Source organism: Pseudorasbora parva, chromosome 5 (assembly GCF_024679245.1).
Source record: "Pseudorasbora parva isolate DD20220531a chromosome 5, ASM2467924v1, whole genome shotgun sequence".
NCBI classification, from domain to species: Eukaryota; Metazoa; Chordata; class Actinopteri; order Cypriniformes; family Gobionidae; genus Pseudorasbora; species Pseudorasbora parva.
Window position 1 is genome coordinate 48,786,756 of NC_090176.1, and position 24,447 is coordinate 48,811,202.

Below are 24,447 nucleotides of genomic sequence, written 5' to 3' on the forward strand. Positions count from 1 at the left end.
AATAGTTATGTTGTATGGTCACATTTGCAAAACATCTGTATAGTGAGACTGTTGTGTATCCACTTAAGCCATTCAAATGCATTGACACCGCACTAGAAGTATTGAGAGCTCCACGAACCACGTGACTGCGCGCCGCCGGGAGACGAGATCATGTCATAACTCCGTTTTTTCAACACCTCTGGCTCTAACATTATGCCACACTAGTGCCAAAACGCTATTTATTGTTTGAATTTCGCATTAAAACTTAATAAATAAAAAAAACTAGCTTTGTTTAATAGCCTATCAAAAGCAGGTTTGGCAATTTGGTGTGATATTAAGTTGGGCAGAGTGAGAGCGTGACAAGAAAGTGTGTCTCACGGCAAATGCGTGAGAGTTGGCAACCCTGTAACACATTATATGCACAGTATCGGATTTGGATCGGCCCTGTCTGACCGATAACGATCCAAATTCGATACTGTGTGTATAATCAGAGCCGATAGCGATACTGAGTATCGGTGCATCCCTTATTGCAAAACACAAATGTACACGCAAAGAAAGAAGACGTAACTTTTTTTCCCGCTGTTGCCGCCATGTTGTGTTTTGCGAAAGCAAAACTACTTTGTTTGGCCTTCCAAAAGAGGACACAATTAGAAAACCGTGGTTACGCTTTATTTTAAGCACTGTTCCAGGACAGCACAACCCAAATGTTCGACTGTGTCCTGCGCATTTTCTACTGTACCTGGGAGAGCACAGACTGTTTCTATATCTTTGTAATTTCTACGATAACAACTGCAAACTTACCAAATCTGATACGTTCTGGTCCAGTCCAAGGGGGTAATCTAGCACTCGGAAAGCGTACCTCCCATAGGGGCGGCCATTGCTCCACTTTACATCTGAGGCGTTTAAAGACTCCATTTGTCCATTGTTTACTTCTAAAGAAACACGACAATGTATAAAAGGCTCCATTACCTTGTATCTTACACTATCGCCCCGTAGAAGCTGTTTTTGCAAAAATAAGCTAACGATTGCGTCATAACTAACGCGACTCTGTCGCACAGTTGAGAAATTACCGTATAGACCTGAGGAGACGCTCGCAGGCAATCTTTTACTGTCTATGAGACAGTCGGGGGGACGTGGAGACATAAAGTCTGATAAAGTCAAGGGAGAAGAATGGGGAGAAGCCCATAGTGAGCCAAAAGCAACGGGACAAAACATTTAAACAACGTGATTCAGCTTTCACTTTCCACAACTACTAGAAGACCTACAGCTGTCAGACAGGTTACGTCACATCTACATCCTCAAGCTCAGTCTGAGCCTGCGCAGTTCGCTCAGCCATCAAGAAATTAGTGCTTCTTACTGACTTTTGAAGTCTATGGGGTCGCTCTGTCCATTTTCTTTTACTCTCTATAGTCCTTGCTGGCAACATTGATCGATCAGCTTGGTCATCTGCATCATCCTAAGCTGGTCCAATTGATCATCTGTCAATATTGCTTAAATCGGGAGCTGATGTTCCACGTGTGGTAAGGAGCGTGAAATTTCTGTCAGACGCTTAGTTATTCGGACCAATCACAATGCACTGGATCGGCCAATCAGAGCACACAGAGCCTTTCAAAACGATGAGCTTTGTAAAAAATCGACACGTTTCCGAAATGAGCAACAATAATCTACGGTATGAGGAAAATAATGTCATTTTTTTAACCTCGTAAACACATTGCATTAAACCAAATACACAAAATAATGTTCTTTTTAGGCCCCCTTTAACAGTACTCAAGAAGACTCCATTTTTCATATATCAAAATGTATTAGTATATAAAATATATATCTAGGAATTATATTGCTGTTTGTGTTGTTATATTTGTAAATATTAATGTGTTTGTATTTATAAATGTATTTTAAACCTTTTGAATCTACTTCACTGCAGTGATGTTTGGTTGAAACGTTGGTTCCTCTGATTAAAAAAAGAAACTATTTCATAAGCATAAAAGAGGTTTATATCAGTTTAACCCAGCTTTACTAAACACCACATTGTGTTTTCTCTTACATCTAAACAATTTGATCTGCTATGAAATGATGTTGATGCCCGCAGCAGATGGATCATACCCGTGGCTGCGTTTAGTGAGTGTTTTTCTGTCCTGTACGTCATGTATATTTGAGCTATCAGACAGTCAGGATGTTCTGTGCTGGCTGTGTTTGTGGTTTGACCTGTTCGCTGATTAAATATAGCAACGGGCTGAAGCAGAGGAGTGTGAAGGGAGGAGCTGAGCGTAAGGACTTATCTCGGATCAGCTTCCTCGTGTCCATTTAATTGTTCTCATTAGGGGAAGCAAACACTGATAGTGCAGCGGTTCTCTCACTCTGGGCTCTGTGATAGATGGCTCACAGCACACTTACTCACACACGCTGAGATAAGACGCTCTCTTCAACCCGCCGCTTTGCTCCTTCCTGCCCTTACCCAATACACACTTTGCACACACTCTCAAGAGGTCATGTGTCTGTTGGTGCTTTGTGTAGTAAAAAAAGTATAAACCCATCAGATGGTGTCATGCAAGATCTTTTAAGCATCTTAATTTCTGGTAAATTGCATCACGTTTTCCTGTAAATTTTACATAGATAAATGTGCACTTAATCGAGTTATGTTTTTCTGGATCCCTTCTGACCGAGGGATTAAAATTTATTAGCAAATTAAGCAGGCAAAAAAAACCCCCATCTTATTTCATGAATAAAGCCGCGTTTCCACCGCAGGAACTTTACCCAGGAACCAGGAACTTTGGGTGGTACTCGGTGTGTTTAGACCGCAGGAACCAGGGTCTAAATGAAGTTCCGGGTAAATATTTCCCCCTCCAAACGGCCCTGCTCGCGAGGTAGTACTTTTTCAAAGTTCAGGAACTTTCGAGGCCGGGACTTGGGCGCTGAACATGCTGATTGGTTTAGCATTTATTTCAACCGGCATTTTTAAAAGTCTTTTGCGAGGTTCGTTCTGCGTTCAGTAAATATCAGTCTTGCTCTCTGTCTGATGGCGCGCGTTCGTCTCAGTCATCTCACGGTCAATGTCGTCAATAGCTGATAATAATATACATTTTATATCTAGCTTTACAAGCTTTCTGAATATGCTGCTCTTTTCTGTCGTTGTTAATTACCTCTTTAGTAAACCTATACCTAACCAGCAAAAGCAGACCAGCTTGAATCTCTTCCATACTCGTTATAATTTTTTTTACAGTCTATTTTTCACCATGTAAACGACCTGACCGATTATTTTTAAGTGTGCGTCCTTACATGACGTGACAGCGCGCGCCGCGCTCATGTTGACGAGAGAGGAAAGCTCATTTTTCTGAGGGGTAAACTTTTTATTTCGTAAGTTATGAAGATAATGTTGGAGTAATACACAGCGTATTATTGCCCCAGGCAGTTTTTACTGCGCCTGACAGAAGAATACATTTTTTTTCTGAGATGATTATTACACTTATATAATACTGGATTGAAAGTCATCACATGTAAACACCAGATCGGTTTAGATAACGTCTCATGTAAACAGTCCACTTAATCTTTCAATCGGTACACACAAAAATTATTACTAGTGTCCATCACTGACTTGGAGGAGCAGTCGCGCGCAGTACATCACCGGACTAATCTGCCTAATCTTCTCGGAACTTTAGATCGCGGTGGAAACGCAGACAGCTGCAGGTCTGGGGGGAGAAAAGTTCCTGTAAAAAAAGTTCCTGGTACAAATTGTTCCGGGTAATTTTGGTGGAAACGGGGCTTAAGAACACTAATGTTCTACTTGAACTTTCTGTCATATTATAACTTTTGGCTTTTTGACAACTATCTTGGACTTTATACCGTCACCTTTTTAGTATTTTATTTATTTAATTAATTGTATTTTATTTATTTTTTTTCATTTAAATTGTATTTAATTTGATTGTATTTGTGTTGTATTAAATTTTATTTTTATTATTTTGAATTAATGTTTCATTTATTTAATTCTAATAATAATAATGAATTCAAATAAAATGAAAAAAACAATTATTATTTTTTATTTTGATAAAACAGAAATTTGTTTGTGTGTCGGTGGGCGGGTGTTGCGATTTTTAAATACATTTTTATTTATATAAAATAATATTCATTATGAATTTTTGCAGATTTTTTTACGGCTTGTTTTTTTCATATTGAATCTGTGTTGTTCATGTGCGCTTTGTCTCTTTAAAGGTGTATCTTGAACCATGTTTATATATATATATATATATAAAATGTTATTTTATTCTAGTTTTAAATATATATATATATATATATATATATATATATATATATATATATATATATATATATATATATATATATATATATATATATATATATATATATATATTTGGATTAGATTTTTTTTTTATTTTATTATTTCATAAGAGAATCACCATAGAGAATAATAGAAATGACAGGGAATAAAAGTAAAAGATGCTAATTTTTATTACGATTTACCCTAGTATGCCTTGTTTTGCAGGTTGAGACTGTGTGCTGTCTCTTTAAAGGTGTATTTAACGGCGTGTCGTGGTTGTCTTTCTCTCAGGGTATGGTTTTGTGGACTTTGACAGCCCTGCCGCTGCTCAGAAAGCCGTCAGCGCTCTGAAGACCAGCGGCGTCCAGGCTCAGATGGCAAAGGTAAGAGCACACCTGTTCCTCCTGTCACCTGCAGTGACACGCTTCCCTGAACCTGTGTGACGTCAGCGGCAGACAGGTGTGAGTGTGAGTGCATGAATGGAGGATTAAGACACACCCTCACAGGTGCAGCATCCAGACAAACCCGCTGAATGTCTCAAAGACAAACAGAAGCCTGTCAGGAACATGCCATTTTGTATTGCCTACACTGCAAAAAATGCTTTTCTTACAAAGTATTTTTGTCTTGTTTCTAGTCAAAATATCTACAAATTCTTACATTAAAAAACATTTACTAGTCACGTAAAAATTATTGCTTTGTTTTAAGAAGAAATAACTCGAAATCTTAAAATAATCTGCCAATAGGGTACAAAAAATAATCTTGTTTTCTGCTTGAATTAAGATTATTTTGCTTGCCACATTGGCAGGTTATTTTGCTTATTTTAGGCAGAAACTCTTAATTTTGGGTTACTTTTTCCCAAGACAAGACAATCATTTTTACGTCTCTAGTAAATACTTCTTATTTTAAGAATTTTTTGAAACAAGACAAAAATACTAAGTAAGAAAAGCATTTATTGCAGTTTAATAAACACTGTTAATATACATCCTTAAGATTGTTTTGCATTGTGAAATTTTTATGACAGTTAATCACACATTTCATATTATGTCTTAGGCCTTGCACGCAGCGTGCCTTTTTTTTGCATTGTAGTTGTGTGGTTTACATTCCTAAATGATTAGATGCCATCATGGTGACGTCCTGTCTGAATCCGGGAAGATCAAGCCCTATAGTCGGGGTGTGTCTCATTGCACTCCTTAGTTCCCGATCACATGATACAAAGACTCTCAAATCTAGTGAGCCGCCTACAGGCAGCATTTTAAGGCATGCTCCCTTCTCTCCCCCGTTTTATTTCTAAACGAATGAAAGATGTGTTGTTCGATTGCCTGGCGTTTAAGTCTGATTTTTGTTAAGGGAGGATGTATATTGCAAAAATGCATTCCTTTTGTTTGTTTTTTGTAAAGACAACTTATATTGACTCTGACTTGTTGTTCTTGGTTGTTTGTGATGATTCACCAACAAGTTAATTGGAGCATCAAAATTTGCATGCATATTTATTTAAAGGGCAAGTGTGTAATTAAAACAGAATTGCAGTCTGGATATGGTTATGATAAAGTATATCAGTACTGACAGTGTTGTTTGTGTCGAAGATATCATTTGAAAAACACAGTTAGGCTTTGTCCTAAAGGAATAGTTTGTCTAAAAAAATGAAAGTTTTCTCCTGCACACACAGTGCATTAGAAATAGAGGTGCTTGGACGAGACTTGTGCTTTTTTCATGCTCTCACTCTGGCTCAGACATCTTGGCGTTTTGTCCTTGGATGTTTCGTCCTTTCACCTTGTTTATGATATAAACAGATGGTTAGACATCAATATCTCAGACAGGAAGCCCCTGGAGTAACCAAGTGACATGGCACTCTGTCTGAACCCTGGACTCTGGCTTTGTTTGCCAAACTAGCTGACTTTTTAAGCATGTACTTTATACTGACTACTTTGTTTTAAAAATATGTACACATTATGCATCGATAAATCTCTTATGCTACATTGATGTCCTATGATTTCATACCGTTGCATGTTTAATTCAGCAGGTGTCTTGCAGTTATTATATCAGAAGTTTCATTTTTAGATCTAGTTATGTGTGGAAAAAAATCTATGCATTAGAATCATATATCAAGTCAAAAAAGAGACGAGCAAGAAAGATTGCTAAAGATTATTTTAGCAATGCATGCCGTCGTTATCGGGCAGAAATCTTGTATGTCCAAAAATGCTACTTTTCAAGGAAATGAAGAAGAAAAAGAAAAAAACGTTTTTTTTTTTATTATTAAACAATATGTTGTCAGGGTTGATAATGTGGCATTATATATGGTGAGACACTTGCGTGTTTCATTATTTTATTAACATTTGACCAAAATCAAGCCCAAATTGAGGTTTTTGATCAGTTAATTTCTGACGCACGTTTTGTCCATCATTCGAGCGGATATAAATGTGGGCGCACATTTAGGGGCGTTTTTTTTCCTGTCATTTGGCCAAAATCTCATGTTATAAAAGATAAAGTAGTTTAGACATTATTGACTATGACTCGATGACAGATGCTTGACTAAGACACTCTTCTCCACTCCTCAAATATATAAAACATTAGCCTTAGTTTATATATATATATATACAAACTAAGGCTAATGGTTATATTAAATTATAACATTATATAATTTTATATATATGTGTGTGTGTGTGTGTGTGTGTGTGTGTGTGTGTGTGTGTGTGTGTGTGTGTGTGTGTGTGTGTGTGTGTGTGTGTGTGTGTGTGTGTGTGTGTGTGTGTGTGTGTGTGTGGTCGAATGACATATCGCCATGGCCAATTGTGATTTTTAAAATATTGGCATTGGCTGATGTGTTGGAAACGGGTCTTTTATTTTGATGGCACTCCATACTTTTATTTTGCCGGGCTGTGATCAGTGCTCACTCGCATTCTCCATCTTCTTTAGTTCACGATCTCTGTTCACCATATCTAATACTTTGTTAAACAGAACTGGTAAACACAAAAAGTAAAACTTGCTTTTATATTATTTGTAACTAGTGTTGCACGATATACCGGTACTAGAAAAGTATTGCGATACCCTGCTATTTCAAACGGTACGAAATGGACTTTTATTAGTACCGGTACTTTAAGAAGGACCGCACTAATATGAGCTGTATTTCTTAAAGGGGGGGTGAAACACTCAGTTTCAGTCAATCTCATGTCAATCTTGAGTACCTATAGAGTAGTATTGCATCCTTCATATCTCCGAAAAGTCTTTAGTTTTATCATATTTATAAAAGAAATATGGGCTGTACCGAGTCTTTCCGGAAAAAACCGAGCGCCTGGAGGCATATCGAGTGGGCGGAGCTAAAGAATCACAAGCGCGCAAAGCGGTGACGTCCTCAAGCGTGGAGAAACCCATCTATCTCAGCTAATACAGATAATGATCCACAATCAAATCTGAGGGAGAAATAAATTGAACAGGAGAAACGGCAACAGCAGGATGTCCGTCTCTGTGGTATGTACTGTATTTAGGGGCCTTTGTGTGCAGTTTATGAGGACATGATTCGGTTTATGGACTATTGTATGTGACTAGACCTTAGAGGTAGCAAGCAAAACGGTTTTGCACGTCAGAGTCTGACTAGTGTAACGTTATACAGAACAACAATGGAGTAACCGTTAGCGCATTTGAATGACGAAGCACGCGATCGTATCGTTTACTGATGTTTACTCATGCGACGGTAGCCAATAGCACAGACATTTGAAGTTGATTTACTCACCGGCATCTTCCAAAGCAGGACCGCTCTGTCAAAAACACACTTCTTTGGTATGATTTGGTGAAGTCCTATGACAGCAGTGACCGTGGAAATCCACTTTGCGACGCGACTGAAGCGATGCCTTGAAGCTTCCCGTCATTTCTGCGTTCAAATCGGTTCAAATGCAGCGCTGCCGTCCCGGAATGCTGTGCTGAAGCGTTGAAGTCGCTCGACGTCACCCATAGGAATAAAGTGGAGCGCGGCGCGTCATAAGTGTTCACGGACGACTGGATCTGCACCTGAGAGACTACTGTTTACAGCGTGCATTTCCTCTCTCGCTCTAGTCACACGCGCGCGCGCACCCTACCGGGAGAAGAGCCCGTACGGCCCATACAAGGACCTTCCACTCTATTTAACGTCAAATAGACCCATACTCGAAAAAAACTCGCCGAAACTTGTGAGAAACCGGAAGGAGTATTTTTAACACAGAAATACTCCATCAAACGTCCAACATTAGTTTTTGAAACTTTGTCTATGTTTAGGACGGGAATCCAAGTCTTTAAAGGTGTAAAAAGCTCTGTATGCATGAAACAGCATTTCACCCCCCCTTTAATGTGCGTGGATGTGTGACAGCAGGTGTCAGGACGTGTGCAGAGCTCTGCTTCCACCGGTCACTAAACATTGGAAGTAGTAGAAGAGTTAAATATACGCACAGCGCATGACAGAGAAAGCAACAGAAATATGTGCGCATGAGAAAAAGCGCGGCGCAGGACGTGCCCGTGGTGCCAGACTCTGACCTGAAGCGCGCGCATGTCTTTCAGACAACAAACATGCGATCGCCAATCATTTCTTTCGCGGATTATTATTGGGGTTTGAATGGTCAAACATATGTAAAAATGCACGGTCTGGTGAGCATTGAGGTAAACACAGTCGGATATGTCTACAGCTGACGTAATTAGATGAGTGCAGGTCTTAAGCCAGACCTAATATTCTGTGATTAATGTTAAGCAAACAATGAAAAATAGAAAACCACCACATGCTTGGCTAAATAACTAAAATATATTTATTAAGAATCAGTGTATAGTTAAATTATAGAGTGAAGACTAAGTAAGCAGTTTTATATTTGATTATTTAATTTCTTTCTTGACTTGCTACTGTTAAATAGACCTAATGTAGCTGAAAAATAAAGCACCGTTTTTGTCATATTGTTTGTAATTTGCATTTTTTTGCTTATTTTTAAAAACAGATACAATTAAAGATTACATTTAAAAAAATATTAAATTACTCGTATCAAGATACGATTTTGGTCATCCCAACCTGTTGAGAAGTGAAAGGTTAGTGAATAATAACATGATTGATAATAATGATCTGTGTAAAGATCTTCACACTGGCATGCAGTTATTATAGCAATAACAGAAGGGAATGGGCAAAAACCAGGGCAGGAACATGATAATGAATAATAAATTCTATTGTCATATTACCTGTTTTTTGTTTGTTTTTACCGTGGTATGGATTTAGTATCGGTATCGAGGTATTTTAGTCTGGTATCGTATCGTAGTCAAAAAATTGGTATTGTGACAGACTAACACTATTTGTAACAGAAAGGCAAACAATCAGGCTAAAATAATTTCTCATTTACTGTCAACATTCAGCAAATGTGCATCTATATTGTTAAAACAAATCTCTGAAATTTAATAAACATTTAATTTCGCGAACCTTGCAGATTTGATTTCGGCTGTGATATCTTATGAAGTGTGCATGTGTAGCCTGCATAAACGTGTGAATGTGATTGTGAACAGAAGATCCGCTTCACATGAGATGTGATTGAAAAACTTAAAATTCTTCATTTTAAAATATGCTGTGCTAAATCCAGTTGCCCAGTGTCATATTCATATCGCTTAAAAATGTGTGTGTGTCTGTGTGTGTCTGTGTGTGTCTGTCTGTGTGTGTGTGTGTGTGTGTGTGTGTGTGTGTGTGTGTGTGTGTGTGTGTGTGTGTGTGTGTGTGTGTGTCTGTGTGTGTCTGTGTGTGTCTGTGTGTGTCTGTGTGTGTCTGTGTCTGTGTGTGTTGAGTAAACATTCAAGTAACTAGTTCTTACTTTACCCTTGCATTGAAAACAAGCAGAGAAGTTTGAGTTATGAGGTTTAGTCACAAGCTTTTTTTAATACTTTTGTGTGTGTTTGTGTAAATAATAAATGAAAGGTAAATGAAACCACGTTTGCACCATTCATTCACACAGAGACATGCAGAATTCATATTTAAATAGTATTTTTGCGGTTTAATATTTACAGACACTAGTCTATATCATTATTGGGAAGTGTGCTGACCTGATTTTTATTTATTAATCAAAAATTTGAAACATTCTGTGAAATTTGTGCAGTAAATTCTGTTTTTATGACTGGATTTCATGAGTCCGTCCACATTTCCTGCATTGCTGAAATCATAGAGCCATAGAATAGTAATAATTTATGGATAATGATGATGATTTATGAATATAGTAATAGGCATAGTAGGTCATCTGGTTTTTCAGTGCATATACAAACCTAAGCATCTGTCCATTGTATGCATACCATATAGTAGTGCAGGAATAGTACGAGTAATATATTCTGAACATAGTCTTCTTACACCTTCACATACGGCATGCATTCTCGTTCACACATATACACTTTTTTCCCCTCTCACTTTCTCTTGTACCATCTGTGTCTAACACACACTCCATACACATATTGTGTGCTTTTTCTGTCGAAGTCACATGGTTCATGTTGAGTAAATTGTTAGCAGGTGACACACATGCAAGCCCACACACACACACACCGATACCAATGTTTCCTGCACTGCTATTCAGGAGCTTTGCTTCATACTAGTCTAGTATGATATTTCACACTCAAATTAATTGTTTAAAATCTTGTGCATGTTTTTGGTGTGCTGGAAATTGGTATTTGGTGTCTAATGTGAGCTGATCAGCTAATAGGGACGTGTGTTTGCTCAGTATCTCTACAGTGATATCAGTGTAAAGCTCTTAATGCCTGACCTGAGAGATGTAATTCAGCATTGCGTGCCTGAAGCGGCTCAGCGTCAGAAGGTTCGAGCTGAGCTCATTTCATGTCTGAACAGCCTCGCTCTGTGCGCTAATCTGAGGCCAGCTGCACCAGCCCGGCGTTTTTGAACACATTTTTGAATAAAAGTCATTGAATGAAACCCCTGAAATAACACATGAAAGAATGGGAATGATGCACACTCGATGATGCTTTTACTGATGGTGAGTGGTTTGCTCCAACCAACACAACTTATTTTTTAATGTAACAAAAATGTAAGATTTATGAAGAAATTCATATGTGGACACAGGTTATATTTGTTTACAAAATGCATATATATCTATGTGTGTGCATTTATATATATATATATATATATATATATATATATATATATATATATATATATATATATATATATATATATATATATATATATATATATATATATATATATATATAATAAAACAATGTACACGTATATTATGTAAACAAACTTTTATTTTGGATGCAGTTAATCACGATTAATTGCTTGACAGCACTAATGTAAATACATGTACACAATGCTCACTATGTCCTCAAATCATAAATCAATACCTCATTGATTAAAATACATGTTAAATACATGCACAGTAGGGCTACTGCAAACATAAACAAGTATACATTTAATATTAATATATTTTCTGTCCATTTTTTAGTGTGTTACTTTCAATAAAAGTGGTTATTTTATTTCATTGGCTTGTATTGTTTTTTTTAATGTATATGATTAAAATGACTGAATTTAATTAAAACGTTTAATATTAATACAATTATACAAAATAAGCTAAAATTGTATTTTTTTAAAAAGCATTTCGGTCCAGAAAGTTAATTTCAGTGCATCCCTAATATACATCCCTAATAATAATTATATTATCATTTTGGTGCATCTTATACATTATTACTATTCTATTTTTATAGTGTGTGTGTATATATATATATATATATATATATATATATATATATATATATATATGTATATATATATATATATATATATATATATATATATATATATATATATATATATGTATATATATATGTATATATATGTATATGTGTGTATATGTCACACTGATTAAATTTTTTTGCTGAATCGTTTCGGATCATATCGTTCTAAATGAACCAATATCGTCCATAAATCGTATCGACAACCTCAAATCGGGATTCGAATCGTTGTTAAACGAATCGTTACACCCCTTATATACATGTATATATGTATGTATGTATATATATATATATATATATATATATGTGTGTGTATGTGTGTGTGTGTATGTATGTATATGTATATATATATATATATATGTATGTGTGTGTGTATGTATGTATATGTGTATGTATATATATATATATATATATATATATATATATATATATATATATATATATATATATATATATAAAAAATATTTCATTGATGAATAGAAAAAAGAACAGCATTTATTTAAATATGTATATATCATTTACAATGAAATGTCTTTTGTGTCACTTTTCATAAATTTGATCTTGCATTTAATGCATTTTTATTTGATTTATTTCAGTCAATTTTAGTACATTTTATCAATGCTCTTTTGCTGACAGCACCTTTTAAACAAGAGCTTCCATATGGCTGGTGTAGCCCGACCCTGATGACCAGGGTTAGCAGCGGTATGCGGCTCTGGTATTAGATTTCAGTCAGGAACCAGGATAAGTCTGTTTAAAAACCACACCAGCGTTTGAGTTCTCCCCCTGGAGCAAGCCAAGCACATCATGAATTTATTTGCCATTCAAAAACAGGCCCATAAAACACCCGCTATTAGCTACAGTGTTCGACCTTCGCCGTTTAGTTATGGAAGTTGTCATCTGTAATAGCTCCATCTTTTAAAAAAATAATAAAATAAACACTGTTTTTGAAGACTCTCCAGGATCTCCAGCCCCGTTTGCTCTTCGGTCCGTGACCCGTGATGGAGCAGCGTTCTCTGGGTACGACAGCTCAGCGCCGGCCCTCTCCATTGTTCCCTAATGGTGCTATGCTGATTTTCTTCTGTCAGCGTATTACTTTAGTAATCCAATCCCGCCTCTCCCTTGTCTTCTCTTTGTTCTGCTCATTTTTCCTCCATCTCTTAGGGGTGGAGATTGAACGCAGTAGGATGTTAATGAATATTAATGTAGCGGCCCTTTTGTCCCTGAGGAGAGTCTCTCTCTCCCTCTCTGCCTGTTTCTCTTCTCGTTTTTGCTGATGGAAGGGAAACTACGGCAGGAAATCAGTCGACGTTTCGCCGCTTGGATGGGGGGTGGCCGAGAGCCGCATGCAAATGAGAAGCTCATCAATATTAATGCTCGCCCTTTATTAGCTGGAGAGTATGGAGAGGGAGACATGTTTTCACTTTAGTTTTCTTTTATGAATTGAATTCACCTGTACTGTGCAAGTATTTCGTAGTATTGCAAGTACTGTCTTGATTAACAGTTCTTCTAAAGCTAAATGAGCTGCCTACCTAGACAGATGTTAAAGCATTGACACACACCCTTCCAAAACGGAGGCAGCATTGCATACAAGTTTCTCCTAAATGTAAAACGCAATATTATATGATTTTATTTCCGTTTATATGTATGCAGAACCTAAAACTAACTTTTTGCCACATCTGCCAACTACTACTAATTTAACTAATATAAATGTGATACATTAAAGACAAGGAAACAGTCAGCAGAAAAATAAAAGCAAATAATTCAATTACAAGCAAAAACACAATTAAATCCCATATAACAAATACACAAATTAAATAAACAGGGCTTTTTCAGGTCTGACAGTGGTTTTCAGATACAGAAATTAAATCAAATTGGCAAATGTCAAATAGCACTGCTTAATCTTTGCTGTATAAATGAAACATCCTTATTAATGAATCCTTATTAAAGTTACAAATGTTAGTTTTTTTGTCCTTTTTTGTTTGATTAACGTTAAAAACAGGAATATTAGGCTGCTGTCACTTTAAGAGTGAATGCACAGATCTAATAAACCGATACACATGCATTAACTTTCTCAACTGTTTACGTTCACTTAACACACGACCAACTATGTTTACTAGGATACTTTGTTTTTTTTACATCATTTTGTGTGAATTATTCCACTCAAGTTTAAGAAGACGGTAAAGAGGAAAGAGGTTTAAGAAAAGGTCAATTCGTCCTTCTGAGACGCGGCTTTCTGGGCGAGTGCTTCGGATGTTTGCACACACAAAACTTTACACACAGCGCGTGGCATGAGTAACGAAATGAGCTCCCATTCGAGTATTCTTGAATATTGTCAAGGCTTAAACTTTCGTGACGATGCACGATTGTTCACATTTGTTCTTATTCATGCGTTGTTAATTATGTGTTCGATTTATATAGCGCTTTTCAAGGCACTCAAAGCGCTTTACATTGAAGGGGGGAATCTCCTCAACCACCACCAATGTGCAGCATCCACCTGGATGATGCGACGGCAGCCATATTGCGCCAGAACGCTCACCACACACCAGCTGATTGGTGGAGAGGAGTTCGAGTGATGAAGCCAATCAGAATAGGGGGATGATTAGGAGCCCATGATGGACAGAGGCCAATGGGCAAATTTGGCCAGGATGCCGGGGTTACACCCCTACTCTTTTTCCGAAGGACATCCTGGGATTTTTAACGACCACAGAGAGTCGGGACCTCGGTTTAACGTCTCATGCTCTTTGTCAGTATAGTGTCCCCATCACTATACCGGGGTGTTAGGACCCACACAGACCACGGGGTGAGCACCCCCTGCTGGCCTCACTAACACCTCTACCATCAGCTCCTGGTTTTCCCATTTGGTCTCCCATCCAGGTACTGACCAGGCTCAGCCCTGCTTAGCTTCAGTGGGAAACCAGTCTTGGGCTACAGGGTGATATGGCTGCTGGCTCTGGCAGACATGTTTTCACTTTAGTTTTCTTTTATGAATTGAATTCACCTGTACTGTGCAAGTATTTCGTAGTATTGCAAGAACTGTCTTGATTAACAGTTCTTCTAAAGCTAAATGAGCTGCCTACCTAGACAGATGTTAAAGCATTGACACACACCCTTCCAAAACGGAGGCAGCATTGCATACAAGTTTCTCCTAAATGTAAAATGCAATATTATATGATTTATTTCCGTTTATATGTATGCAGAACCTAAAACTAACTTTTTGCCACATCTGCCAACTACTACTAATTTAACTAATATAAATGTGATACATTAAAGACAAGGAAACAGCCAGCAGAAAAATAAAAGCAAATAATTCAATTACAAGCAAAAGCACAATTAAATCCCATATAACAAATACACAAATTAAATAAACAGGGCTTTTTCAGGTCTGACAGTGGTTTTCAGATACAGAAATTAAATCAAATTGGCAAATGTCAAATAGCACTGCTTAATCTTTGCTGTATAAATGAAACATCCTTATTAATGAATCCTTATTAAAGTTACAAATGTTAGTTTTTTTGTCCTTTTTTGTTTGAGTAACGTTAAAAACAGGAATATTAGGCTGCTGTCACTTTAAGAGTGAATGCACGGATCTAATAAACCGATGCACATGCATTTGCTTTCTCAACTGTTTACGTTCACTTAACACACGACCAACTATGTTTACTAGGATACTTTGTTTTTTTTACATCATTTTGTGTGAATTATTCCACTCAAGTTTAAGAAGACAGTAAAGAGGGAAGAGGTTTAAGAAAAGGTCAATTCGTCCTTCTGAGACGTGGCTTTCTGGGCGAGCGCTTCGGATGTTTGCACACACAAAACTTTACACACAGCGCGTGGCATGAGTAACGAGATGAGCTCCCATTCGAGTATTCTTGAATATTGTCAAGGCTTAAACTTTCGTGACGATGCACGGTTATTCACATTTGTTCTTATTCATGCATTGTTAGAATTTATGCAAATGTTACCAACTGTGTGTGTGTTTGTGTGTGTGTGTGTGTGTGTGCGTGTGTGTGTGTATTGGTTACTTTGATTCTGTTTGTCCGCGTTACACTGGTTAGCTCCGCCCACAGTCAAATTCGTTATATCAATTATACATAACTGTATATTAAACATCAAATTCTGATTGGCTGTGATTATATTACATATTTTGCTCTGAGCAGACAAACTGCTTGTTGCTTTGAGTTTGTTAGGAAGTGTAAGAAGAAGACATCTATGTCGGCAGCTCACTAGGTTTTGGAACAGGGCGATTATTGAATGGTCAGTGATTTCTGTTGTCAGATCTCCAGGTGCTCATCCGTTAACTGATAAAGTGTGTATGTACTGTGACGGAGCTCTGGCAGTGTATGAATTAAACTGAATGATAAGATCTGAGGGCCTCGGGTGTTTTTACAGGTGTGTGTAACTCAGGTGTGACTACTGGCGCTCTTAAACTAAAAACTTAAAGGGATAGTTCACCCTAAAATGAAAATGAACTCGTCATTTACTCACTCTGGTGTTTTAATGCAGTGTCATTATATTTATTTATTTATATATATATATATATATATATATATATATATATATATATATATATATATATATATATATATATATATATATATATATATATATAATGTATATATACACACAAATGTAACTGCATGCCACGTGACCATTACCCAATATCAGAGAATCAATAAATTCTGATCCATTTACTGCCATTCTGTGTTTAATGAATAATATGTCTGATTATGTATTTTAAAATAAAATAATTTAGTTTCAACAAGTACTTCATTTTTGGATTATGTAATCCAAATTACATGTAAATTACTACCCACCACTGATGATCAATGACGTTTTCAACCGGATAACAAATAAATTGGCAAAAGTTTCACCGTTTTTGTCTCTTTTTCTCTCTGTCACACTCCCAACAGCAACAAGAGCAGGACCCAACTAACCTGTACATATCTAACCTGCCGCTGACCATGGATGAGCAGGAGCTAGAGGCCATGCTGAAGCCCTTCGGACAGGTCGTCTCCACACGCATCCTGCGGGACAGCAACGGGGCCAGCCGAGGGGTCGGATTCGCCAGGTGAGTGTCCTCATGTCTGACCCCAAATCCCCATATCAGCTCCTGTTGTCATGCTATCATTATTCGTGAAATCCCCCTGGTTCAAGACTGTAGCGTCAATCAGGGCACAGTATTCAGATGTCCTGGAAAGCCCCTGGCTTTCTGCCCACCACAACACACTTCAGACCCTCCCATGATTCTTTGTGCCAGTCAGTTGCTTTAAAATATATCTGTGTATCCGACATATCGGCACGGCAAAGCCAGGAAACTGAACTCTCTGAACTCCTCTTGGCTAATTCATGACACACAATGCAAGTAAAAACTTGTACTAACCTTAGTGTTATTCACTTGAGTGAAAAAGAAATCTGAACTGGTTGACTTAATCAGAGAAACAAGTGTTTAAATATTAACGATATATTGATAGTTCTGTCATGTTGGTTTTTATAGCGCCACGTATCCAAATGCTTCTGAAAATCTCATTTTATACTCCATTTTGATGATATTCAAGACCAATCACTGTATTTGTTCTGAAAATTATTAGTTTCATTTATTTTTTTGTAGTTTAAATAGTTAGGAAATAATAAGCACTCAGAAGAATGATATTTAATCATCCTTTATATGCACAAATATATAAAATAAGCAGCAATATTTACATATAAATACATATATTTAAAAAAAAATACATAAAAATGTCATGCATTTATTTAGCATCATTGAGATACTATTATATTTGTATTCTTTTTTTAATTATTGAAGTTTTATTCATTTTTTTTTAAATATGCCTACATATATTTTTATTAAGGTTTTTATTTTTATTTGAGTTATTTTAGTACATCAAGTTAATCTCAATTAAAATGAGAAATGTTGCCATGGAAACTAGCTGAAATAAAATAATTACAAATCTATATTTTAGATTATATTTTTATATTATACATTTATTTCATTTCAGGCAACAAACATGTTTATTTTTGTTCTTTTATTTTATGTTTTAGTTTTAATTAACACTGGTTCTTTGAACAATTTTGAGTGATGGCACACACGAATCATTGAATCAGAGGTTTTAATTGATTCACTAAAATAAACTGTTTGAAGTGAGTCACTGAAATGAATCAATTAACTCTAAATGACCTTTAAATGATAGATGCTGTTATAAACTCTTTATCTTAACAAGAAAAGGAAGGCTTGTCTAATAAACAGCCATGCATTAATAGTGCTTTAAAAATAGTGTAATCTTATTTTATACATTGTAAAATGCCCTAGCTATGACTTTTTATTTGATTTTAACATGTTTCTCACCATTGACAGTTGGTGCAGATGAAGGGAATTATATTTTATACCCAAACGGATAATAAAATGTGATAATATGTTTCTTAGGATGGAATCAACAGAGAAATGTGAAGCTGTCATCTCTCACTTCAATGGGAAATTTCTCAAAACACCAGCTGGAGTTATGGGTAAGTGTGTGTGTTTGCGTGCTCTACGTTTACTTTAATGGAATAGTTCACGCAAAAATGAACGCTATCATTGTTTGCTCACCCTCATGTTGTTTCCAAACTCTTGTCCTTGCATCTTTTTTCCCATATAAAGTAAATGATGACAGAATTGTCATTTTTTGGGGGGGTGAACTGCTCCTCTAGTGTGTGTTTGTTTGTGCATAAAAGCACAGCGCTGCTCTGCTCGAGCACATTCATTCATTCTCTGGTAATGATTCTCCTCGGATGGGGTCTAAATGGAAACAGGCTTTCGGGCATGTGGCGCACCCATTCAGCCATACCAAACGGCTTTCGCACGAATGTAGATTCAGACTTGCTGCACGAACCGCTGAAATTCTGCACAGCTGGGCGGAGCTTGATGTGCATATCACTGCAGTGAGAGCTTATTGATTCGTGGAGGTTCGTTCGGGGCTCAAGAGATAGCAATGTGCGCTAATTTTCTTTTACGGCAAGGCTTGGAGAGCAATCTAGGCCTGGCGTGGCCTCTCTAAGCATTTTAATTGGATTATTAGACTGAAATAGTCTCCACTGACCATGTCAGAAAGGAAGGAAGGGGATTATACGAAGACAGCTTCCAAATTAGATGCGTGTTCTCCAAGCATTGTGGGAAACTCATTGTGGATGGAGCCAGGAAGCCTCAGAGGCTTTAAGACGCAGATAGGCGCTGTATAACTGATAGAGATTTTGCTGTGCCATTAATGCATTACATGTGCAAGAAAAAGAAACATATATAGTGGGTTAAGTCTACACGAGGATTTGGTTTACAGCTAGAGCAACTTTGTCACACCATGTTGCAACCTATTATACATCTATAATCATAAAACATGATATTCAGAAAGAAAACATACTTATGTCAGGACTTAAGGATGCACAAATATTGAAATTTTGTCTGATGCACTCATTATTTTCCTACTATGGCTACTGTGGATAAAAGCATCTGCTGAATGAATACATGTAAATGTCAGTTAATGTAAAATGTAAACGATGCATTTAAATCGATCTTGATGTGTTAAAAAACAAAAAAATAACTATCGCTTTTTTTCTTTAAGGATGTATATAATGTTATACTAAAATAAGGCTCTTTAAAAGAGTGCTCTTAAAGGGTTTCATCTTTTCCATAATCCATTGTTATATATATATTTTTTTCATTTCTGCATTTTGCAAACGTTTTTATCCAAAACAACTTGCATTGCATTGCATTCAAGCAATACATTTTATCAATTATTATATTCCCTTGGCAATAATTTTAAGTTGCATTAATTTAAGTGCTAGATGATGAATCTTAAAGGGGTCATGAACTGCATTGTTTTAATGTTTTATAATATTTCCTGAGGTGCACTTATAATATTAGTATGCTTTTACATTTACAAGGCATTTTTCCTTCCCTGATTTTAAGTATTCTGATCGCTCTTCTCTGCTCGTCATCTCACCAACACACAAGTGGGCGGGGCCAAAGTTGTGATGATGAAGTAGGCGTTGATCTATTATAGACACTTAACACAATGAGTCGTTCTCTGGGCTTGGTTGCAATAAAAGCTGTTTTTGGACTAACAAGGAAGTTTTCAGTTCTGAAACCTACAGGATATTCTCATTGGATGATGACCTCTTATAGTGAAAATTTGATTTCTCAATTCATGACCCTTTTAAATTTTAAAATAGAATGAAACGATTTAAATCAACTGAAAAATGTAAATCATCTGATATCTGACATGTTGTTATTTTGTCCTGCTCTGTATTTTCACTCCGTGTTTAAAGGGGTGGTGTCATGCGATTTCACTTTTTTAACTTTAGTTAGTGTGTAATGTCGCTGCTTGAGCATAAACAGTATCTGCAAAGTTACAGCGCTGAAAGTTCAATGCAAACGGAGATATTGTCTTTTAAAGTTACGGCAGTTTATTGCCTACAAAAATGGCCGGTTTGGACTACAACAAACTTCTTCCTGTGTTGGTGACATCATAAACCCTCGCTAGTCTCCACAGATGTGGCTTCTGCCCGTAATGGGAAGGGGCGTGGCGTTTCCGGCAACCTGTGCTTGGCACTTCAGCCAATAAAAATACAGGAAACTACATTTGGCCATCTAACCAATCTAAGACCATTGCGTTTTTTCAGAGGGATGGGCTTCATAGAAGCAGGAAGCAAACGAGCCGCTCAAAGGACAGTGGAGACAGCGTGTGGAATAAAGGGAGAATATAAGAAAAATACAGCGTTAAAAAAAAAGTTATACAGCGCCCCATAAACACAACCAAGCCCTCAATGTACTAAATAACGTAAAGCAGTCCTACTGTGGTATAACAAGATCTCTGACGCTCGATCCATTTCTGCAGTCACACTATGATGGTTTTGGTCAAAGCACTCAGCCGTGTTATGAGTGAGCAGTCAGCATCACGCTGAGAGTTCATGCAGCTCCTACATGTCTCTCCGCAGCGCCGTCAGAACCCTTGCTGTGCAAGTTTGCAGACGGAGGCCAGAAGAAGCGTCAGAGTCAAAATAAATATGTGCAGAATGGACGAGCCTGGGCCAGAGACGGGGACAGCAGACTTGTGAGTATTGCTCTTTTGCTCTCACCACCACGCTCCGTGTCCGTATCACTTTTTGCAGCCATATATCACCTGCCACAGCTTGTTAGCAAACACACAGACAGCAGGGATGTTACACAACGCTAGTCCTGTGGGTGGGTGTGTTTACACAAGCTACTCTAATACAGTCATATATTACGCCAACCACACAAGTGATACTGAGACGTGTGTGTGTGTGTGGGCTTGTTTTTGTGACATATGAGGACGCAAATGTGTATAATGCCATGGGTATGACACGGGTATTACAAGGAGGGGGTGAAATATGAGGACATTACCCATGTCCCCACTTTTCAAAAGGCTTAAATCATACAGGATGAGTTTTTTTCAGAAAGTAAAAATGCAGAAAGTTTCCTGTGATGGGTAGGTTTAGGGACTGTGTGTTGTGTGTGTCTGTGTAAACTGCTGAGTCATTTGATATTACCCATCAAGTCGCACACGCTCTGTTCCAAATCCTCGTGAGCTTCCTACATAGGGAGCTGCCTTGTAATGATAAGCATGCTAACTGAAATGTATCCTCATAAGTGACGGATTTGTGACATGAGACTCAACTCATGAGTTATGTCAGAAGAGTGTGATATTGGAATGATACTCCAATAAATATAAAAATCAATAGCACTTGCAGATATTGTGTAAAAGTAAAGTTTTTGTTCAAAACACACATGATTTAATTAATTGTATTTTTCATTAAATGTTCAAAACAGTTCTCTTCGGGATTGGCTTGTTTGTTTTTTATAATCAACATTTCTTTTGCTTTATAATCCATTTTACAGTGATTTTGTCTCAGTGATTTCTGGGATTGCCTTTTCTCTAATAGATGTGACACGATTTGGTCAAACGAAGCACTTTAGAAGACTTTTAACAGTCTTACAAAAGCAAACAAAGCAACTTAGAAATGACGAGAACAATAGAAACAGTTGTGGAAATGGCTGACTCAACATCAAATATTTTAATTTGTAATATTTTGTAAGGTACACTTTCATTTTAGTGGCCTTCTAGTGGTTAAAAAACACAACTGCATGCATTTTGTGGAAGAGCATTGGGTCCCACTTTATATTAAGTGTATTTAAGTACTATATACTAACATTAAAAGTAATATTTGAGACAATGCACTTATTAGTTACATACATGATTTTACACTGAACTTCTATTTTAAAAAATACCTGTATGTAATTATAGCTGTAATTAATTTCTGTAATTCCACTGTTGACCCTTCTCTTACACATTAATCCACCTTTAAACTGACCTATCCCACCAAACCTGTCCCTAACCATACCCGTAAAGTGTGCTGCAATACAATATGAGCACAATAAGTACATTATACTTCTTTTTTATGCGAGTGCATAGTAATTAAGGACACCTAATGTAAAGTGTGGCCGAAAATGTTTTGGTTGTGCTTCTCTGTTTGAGGTTTGGTTTAGGGTTGTAATTATGCATAATTAATAGTAATTACAATAGAAACTACATTTAATGTGTTTTTCATTTTGAACAAAAAAGTTACACCTTTAGTAACAAAATTTTAAAGCAAGTGTGCTGACAAGTTTTCTTAAGTAACATTTTTCTTCAACTTTGCTCCTGTGTGTTTTCGTGGGTGATTCTCTCTCTCACACACACAACGTGGCACACACACTTTTCGTTTTCATTTTTTAACTCTTCAAAAGCAGCTATGAGCTGAATAGTGTAATAATGATTTATTTCTCTCTCTCCTAGGCTGGCATGACCCTCACGTATGACCCCACCACAGCTGCTATGCAAAATGGGTACGAGACAACAACCAGCGTTACTATTTCTACAGTATTATAGTATTTATTAACATTTTTAATTAGCTTTTATTTTTATCATTTCATATATATTTTTATATATTTTGTTACGATAAATTTTTTAAGTTTTAGTAATTTTAGTACTTCAATGAAAACAGATTTTTTTTTTGTTAATTGCAACATTTTATATACTATAAAATGTGTGTGTGTGTATATATATATATATTTTTTGGTGTGTTTGTATGTGTGTATATATATATACTGTAAAAGTTTTTAAAAAAAATTAAAAGTATTACTATTAATAGTTTAATTTTTTATTTAATTTATTTATTCAGTTAACAATAACAGTATTGTTAATATTATTATATTTATTTTTATTTAATTTTTTATTTCAGTTAACAATAACAACACTATTATTAATATTATTTAGTTTTTTTTTTTTAAATAAAAAAGTGGTTTCTGTTAACAATAACAATATTATTAAGATTATTTGTTTCATTTATTTGTTTATTTTTGTGTCAGTTAACAATAGCAACACTATTATTAATATTATTTAATTTAATTTAGGTGCCATGGCAAAATATTATTTTAAAATAATAATTTTACATTTGTTTTGTTTAAGTAAGTTTTTTATCTAATATTGATATTTCATTTTATTTCAGCTTTATTTCATTTAATGAGGAATTTTAGTTGATGTTTGAACAGTTTAAGTTTACATATATTGTATTATCTATGTTTATTAATACTTGAACAAATTATATTTATAAATATTTATATAACAGAAGATACCATACTCATACACAAGCTCTCATGCATCTTCGTCTCTCCACAGATTCTATCCGACCGCCTACAGTATTACCAACAGAATGATCGCACAGACGCCCATGTCTCCATATATCTCACCTGTGTCCACATACCAGGTAACACTCTGTTCAGATCAAACATCACCGCTCACAGACCACTCCAGGCCTCAGAGATGTGTGTATCATACACCTTTTCCACCAGAATGAACCGGTGCTAGTTCAGAGCCAGTGCTAGTGTTAGTTCTTCGTTGGTTTGACTGACGAGCCTTTAAAAGGTTAGTTAACCCAAAAATGAAAATCATGTCATTAAGGTTCCACACCCTTAAGACCTCCGTTCATCTTCCGATACGGTTTAAGATATTTTATATTCAAACGGTTATGAATCAGCAGATTGATTCATGATTCTGATTGCGTGCCAAACTGCTGAAATCACGTGACATTGGCGATCCGAATCATTGATCGAATCACTGATTCATAACTGTTTGAATCTTTATTTGAGGATTGTAAACAAAGATGGAAGAGAAGACAATGCTGAATAAAACCATAGTTTTTGTTATTTTATGACCAAAATGTATTTTCGGTGCTTTAAGAGATTGTAATTAACCCACTGATGTCTCATATGGACTACTGTGATGATGTTTTTATTCCCTTTCTAGACATGGACAGTATAGTGTGCATACACTTGCATAAGCTCTCAGACTAAATATAAAATATCTTAAACTGTGTTCTGAAGATGAACAGAGGTCTTACGGGTGTCGAACAACATTAGGGCGAGTCATTAATGACACAAATTTAATTTTTGG

At 36.3% G+C, this 24,447-nt stretch overlaps 1 protein-coding gene across 3 annotated transcripts in view; it reads left to right on the forward strand.

Moving 5' to 3' along the window:
* Nucleotides 1–24,447, forward strand: part of LOC137075700 (RNA-binding motif, single-stranded-interacting protein 1) — a 107,410-nt gene that overhangs the window by 67,165 nt on the left and 15,798 nt on the right. For all 3 annotated transcript variants that reach the window (XM_067444594.1, XM_067444593.1, XM_067444595.1), the window contains exons 4-9: nucleotides 4,541–4,632; nucleotides 16,879–17,036; nucleotides 18,390–18,469; nucleotides 20,933–21,048; nucleotides 22,792–22,841; nucleotides 23,674–23,761. In XM_067444594.1, coding sequence (XP_067300695.1) covers nucleotides 4,541–4,632; nucleotides 16,879–17,036; nucleotides 18,390–18,469; nucleotides 20,933–21,048; nucleotides 22,792–22,841; nucleotides 23,674–23,761 — 584 coding nt within the window. The remainder of the gene's footprint in view (nucleotides 1–4,540; nucleotides 4,633–16,878; nucleotides 17,037–18,389; nucleotides 18,470–20,932; nucleotides 21,049–22,791; nucleotides 22,842–23,673; nucleotides 23,762–24,447) is intronic.